Source organism: Oryza glaberrima, chromosome 8, assembly GCF_000147395.1.
Source record: "Oryza glaberrima chromosome 8, OglaRS2, whole genome shotgun sequence".
Lineage (NCBI taxonomy): Eukaryota > Viridiplantae > Streptophyta > Magnoliopsida > Poales > Poaceae > Oryza > Oryza glaberrima.
Window position 1 is genome coordinate 20,580,618 of NC_068333.1, and position 5,585 is coordinate 20,586,202.

A 5,585-nucleotide genomic window follows, 5' to 3' on the forward strand; every position below is an offset into this window, starting at 1 on the left:
CCCCACGGTGGGGCCCACAGTACCCCTGGCCCACCCTACCGACATTCTATGGCGCCACGTCAGACAAATCGAACGACCTGCGGGGATCCTCGTCATCATCCGGGACCCACCCCCACTGCCACTGGCATTCCCATCCCAATCCCATTATTCCGCCGCTGACGTCACGCATCCCATCACACTCGTCACGTGACCCACCACCTCACCGTCCAAACTCCGCTACCCCCCGCAAGGCGAGGCCAAAACTGGAATAGAAAAACCGGAGGCAGCAATACGCGCACGTTTCACACGTTTTCTTCGCGCCCCACTCCCCCCACCTGTGCGCCTTTTTTCCTCTTTTTTTTTTTTTGGGCGCTCGCGTGGGGGATTAGATTAAACTGAGATTAACGCTTGTCCTGATGCTCCCCCGCGTGCGGTTCGATGTCAACCCCGTATTTAAGCGCGAGTCCCGCAGCTGTTCCCGCCCACTTCAAACTCACACCGAGACGAGAGCTCAGCAGCCAGCAGCGAGAAGAACACAAACTCACATGACCAACCGGATCTCCGCCATGGGAGGCAACCAGGAGTACATGATCCGATTCGACGGCCACATCGACGATGCCTCGCCGAGCTCCGCCACTGCAGAGCCACCGCCGCCGCTGCCGCCGCCGCGTCCCTTCGCCGGGAGGGCGATCTCGGCCGAGAGGGAGCACTCTGTTATCGTCGCGACGCTGCTCCATGTCATCTCCGGCTACAGGACGCCGCCGCCGGAGGTGTTCCCGGCGGCGCGCGCGGAGGTGTGCGGGGTTTGCGGGATGGACCAGTGCCTCGGGTGCGAGTTCTTCGCCGGGGAGTCCGGGGTGGTGTCGTTCGATGGCGCGGAGAAGGTGGCGGCGGCGGCGGCCGCGGCGCCGGCTGGCGCCGCGGCGGGGCAGAGGAGGAGGAGGAAGAAGAAGAACAAGTACCGCGGCGTGCGGCAGCGGCCATGGGGGAAGTGGGCTGCGGAGATCCGCGACCCTCGCCGCGCGGTGCGCAAGTGGCTGGGGACGTTCGACACCGCCGAGGAGGCCGCCAGGGCGTACGACCGCGCCGCCGTCGAGTTCCGCGGCCCGCGCGCCAAGCTCAACTTCCCGTTCCCCGAGCAGCTCTCCGCGCACGACGACAGCAATGGCGACGCCAGCGCCGCCGCCAAGTCCGACACATTGTCTCCGTCGCCGCGCAGCGCAGACGCCGACGAGCAAGTAGAGCACACGCGGTGGCCGCAGGGAGGAGGAGGCGGCGGCGGCGGCGGCGAGACAGGGGACCAGCTCTGGGAAGGCTTGCAAGACCTGATGCAGCTGGACGAAGGCGGGCTCAGCTGGTTCCCACAGTCGTCAGATTCTTGGAATTGAACGTTGTGATTAGATCCCAGCCGTTGGAATAGCTTGAAACAAAGAAGGCAGATTAACTAGAGTTTTTTTTTCTCCTTTTCTTTTTCTATTTTCTATTGGCTCTGGTGTACTAATTGAACAAAGCAGAGTTTGTGAATTATCCATAGAGTTGACTACTAAACTGTATTGAACAAACAATTTTTGTGTACTTTTTGTAATGCACAGCAAGGAAAACGAGCTGAGTTGCTGACTGGTAGCTAACCGATTTGTCCACATGGGGATGGGTTTCGGATAAGAGATTTTGGGTCGAGATTTTCTCGTACAAAGTGATGATTATGAAGCGAAACAATTTGCCTAATTCGGAAGAACGAATATGGAACACATGGCTGTAAGCGTTGTTTAGTGGTGACTGACCAATCGCCTACTCTGTTTTCCTCGTGTGCATCAATTAAACATATCGTTGACCAGATATTGCTTGTTTTACTCAGATCGTTGACCAGTTGACCAAATGTTTCTTCTTTTACACTTTAAGGCTGTGTTCGTGTGCACCTTTTCCTATCCCCTCTCCCTCGTTTTCCGTGTGCACGCTTTTCAAACTGCTAAACGGTGTATTTTTTTAAAAAAAGTTTCTATACGAAAGTTGCTTAAAAAAATCAAATTAATCTATTTTTGAAAAAATATTAGCTAATACTTAATTAATCACGTGTTAATGGACTGCTCCATTTTCCGTGCGCAGAAGTTGGGTTCCCATCTCCCCCATCCGAACTCAGCCTAACTCCATGAGCAATCCTGATCATTAAACATATTTTCACTAGGTCAAACATGCGAAGAACACGAAGATATTTCTCAAAACCCTCAAGTCAAACGTAACAGGATTTTTTTTTCCCATTTCATTAAGTGTGCCTCTTTCATTTCTCTCACCTGATCTGATGGTTCTTGAATTTGCTACATATGAATGAACCTCATCATCATCTATGGGACCTCTCGATTCACAGATTCTGCTATTATTTATTCAGTCATTACTTATCTTGCTGCATTCCTGTTCCAATTAAAAGTGCCACACATGATCGACCGGCTTGCACGTGACGACGACCATTTTTATTTTATTAATGTGTGAAAGCATCTTAATACTGGTACTGGTATCTTTTACGGACACGTGAAGCAACTCTAATACCCTGTTTCTTCTAGAATTCATATATCTTAATCAAGGTTACAAGCCCTGAGAGTGTGGACTTTAGAGCATATACAATAGCAGCCTATAAGCCAGCTATAATCACATATCAAGAAGAAAAGAGAAGCGAGAGAAGAAAGCGGGTTACAGATTTGTAGCCAGCTGCAACACAGACTCCAAGACGTTACGTGTGTATAAGAGGTGGGACCGGGTATTAATGATGCAGTATACTTTTATAGTTAACTATTGTATGAATGGGATATTAGATTAGCTATAGATGATTTAGAGCCAGCAGTTGACTATACTATTAAACTTGCTCTTAGAGTTAAACTACTACTTCATCTGTTCCAAAATATAAGCATTTTGGACCTCGATGCGGTCTTCGATATGCTACCTTAACCAACAATATCTACAAAAGTTAAATGTTTTAAATAAAAAGAGTTTCATATTACGATAGTTCATTTAATGATAAATATAGTAACATCAAATTTACATGATTTTTTAAAATTTTTTGCTATTAATAGTTGAAATTTAAAAAGTTTGACTTGGCACTTTTCTAAATATGCTTATATTTTGGGACAGAGAGAGTATTATCTTTCTTCCGAAATATAAGAATATAATATTGGATGTGACACATCCTAATACTATGAATCTAGATAGACACAATGATCATATTTTTAGCACTAGAATATATCTATCCAGTACTAGATTTTTTATATTTTAGACGGAGGGAGTTCTTTTGTTCCAAAATATAATATCTAATACTAGATTTGATGAAATTTAGGACATGTTTGGTTGGAGACTAATTTGTCACAGTTTTAGTAGATAGTGTTTGGTTCTTGTTACAACTTTTTTTTCTTTAACTCTCAGCTACGTGACCAACAGGTCACTCTATTTTTTCTATCTAATTTTGCTAAGATTAATTTGTCATTTTGTTTGTCATAAAAATGTGACATGACTAAACTTAGACACCTTAATAAAAAAAATTGTGTGGCAACATTAGTTTTCAACCAAACATGCCCTTAGTTCTATGGATCTTAACATACAAAAATAGTTAGGGTGGTTATGAGTTGAAAGGATGTGAATTTAAACTTCAAGTTCACCTATTTTAGGAGCATATTTTAGCTGAACTGCATTATTTTTCAATAGGTCACCGACGAATTTCGATTCAAAATCAAATTTCGAATCTAACTTGAAAACTCTTTTGATTAATCACTGGTAAAATCTACAAATTTCAATTTATTTTAGTTATCTGATAAAATCAGGTAACAGACCAGCTAACAGCCTAACACAGTCCACACGGTAAATCCGTACTGCTGTTATTTGTAATACAGGAGCGGGGGTATTCTTGTCTTCCATCCACTGGCAGCGTCGTTTTCCAGGAGCCAGCCCATCCTCGTCCCCCTCCAACACGAGAACGACCGCAGCGGCTCACTTCCTCCGCCTCATCAGCAGCAGCCAAGCGGCTTCACCGCTTCACTCGTCACCGCGGCGGGGCGAGGTGACGCCACGATCGGCGTGGGGGGTGGTGGCGTCACCCGTCCCAAGTTTCCCCCAAACCTCGCGGCGCAGCCGGGCGTCGCTGCGGCATCTGCGCGCGGAAACGGTCAATTCGGCGTGTGGCCGCGCGGGCGGCAGCTCAAGTGCGCCTCAGCAGCTGTCGCGCGGGAGTCGCGTCGCGGTCGCGTGGTGGAGCGGGGCGCTTCGCCGGGTGCCGGGTGCGGGTGCGCCGGTCAGCGTCAGTGCGGGGCTGCATCAGCCGCGGTTCCAGGCTGGGTATTGTTGGGCGCGGGCGCGTGTGGCCAGTAGCGAGTGGAGTGGACTACTCATCACTGGGCCGCGCGTGGCGAAACTGCGGAGGGGGCGGCCTGCCGCTGCGCTAGGCCTGACTGCGACCTTTTTTTCGTTTTTTCTTTTTTTTTTCTTACCAGGGGCTGAGATGTCTGACCTGATTGGGAGTTTCTGACTTGTACGTCGAAGTGGCCGTCGGCTAAGTATTTGTCCGGTCTGGTCGTAATCCTTTATCCTCTATCCGAAGGCAGGGTCTTTCGCAGCGAGTACTGGAGAAGGATAAATATCATGCTGCTTCGGTGAGCATGCACGTGTGCCATTGCCATATGGTTTTCCTCTTGTTTCTTCTTGTTTTTAAGAATTTGGCTGGGCACGCACAAGCGTCATCGTCTAGTGGTTAACATATGTCTTCTGTGTATTTGGTACCGTTATACATGATACGTGTGAATATGTGATGTTCTACGAGATAGGTGAAGGAGCACAAATGCACAATGGCTCCGTGTCGTTAATGGTCAAAAACTGTCTCGTGCAAGAGGTCCGAAACATGGGCGGAATCAGGAATGGGGCAGCTAGGGCTTGGGCCCATGCCTAGCTCCATAATCCCCATTATAATCTTGAAAAATGTTATATAATTTATGAAAATATTTGAGATCTCATTAGCTCAGCCTTAGACGTGGAAATTTTCTGACTCCGCCACTGGTCTGAAAGTACTCAAAGGTCAAAATTAGACAGGAACATATGGTGCGTGTAGGGCCTTGTTTTGTGTTCTACGACAGCCCAACTACCAAACCCAATAAAATCGCAGCCCTTTAACATACGGCCCAGGATGAAAAGGTATCGGACCACAGTTTCAGGTCCATGTTTTGGCCCAATCAGAAACTGCATCATGAAGACTTGAAACTCTCTTCAAGGCCTTGCGTGCAGTAACTTGGGCAAATACTACTACTACTCTAGTCTACTACTACTTATTTTTCCTTCGTCCTCACAAATAAAAAAACGGCGAAAAAAACTTAAAAAAAAGAAGTCCGATTCCCCTTAAAAAGGAAAAATAAAAAAAATCAGAGAAAAAACAGCGAAAACAATAAAAAAAAGCCCGATTCCCCTTAAAAAGGAAAAACAAAAAAAATCGGAGATAAAATAGCGAAAAAAGCAAAAAAAAATCCGATTCCCCATAAAAACGACGAAAAACAAAAAAAAAAGTCTGATTCGAAAAAACAGAAAAAGTGGCGGAAAAAAAAAAGATCTGATCCCTTAAAAGAGAAAAAAAATCCTATTCC

General features: G+C 46.9%; 1 protein-coding gene across 1 annotated transcript; it reads left to right on the plus strand.

Annotated features, from left to right (window-relative positions):
• Window positions 1-448: 448 nt before the first annotated feature.
• LOC127782617 (ethylene-responsive transcription factor ERF109-like) lies at window positions 449-1,842 on the plus strand. The gene has a single exon (XM_052309887.1). The coding sequence runs from the start codon at window positions 525-527 to the stop codon at window positions 1,365-1,367; it is 843 nt and encodes a 280-aa protein (XP_052165847.1). The 5' UTR covers window positions 449-524; the 3' UTR covers window positions 1,368-1,842.
• Window positions 1,843-5,585: the final 3,743 nt, after the last annotated feature.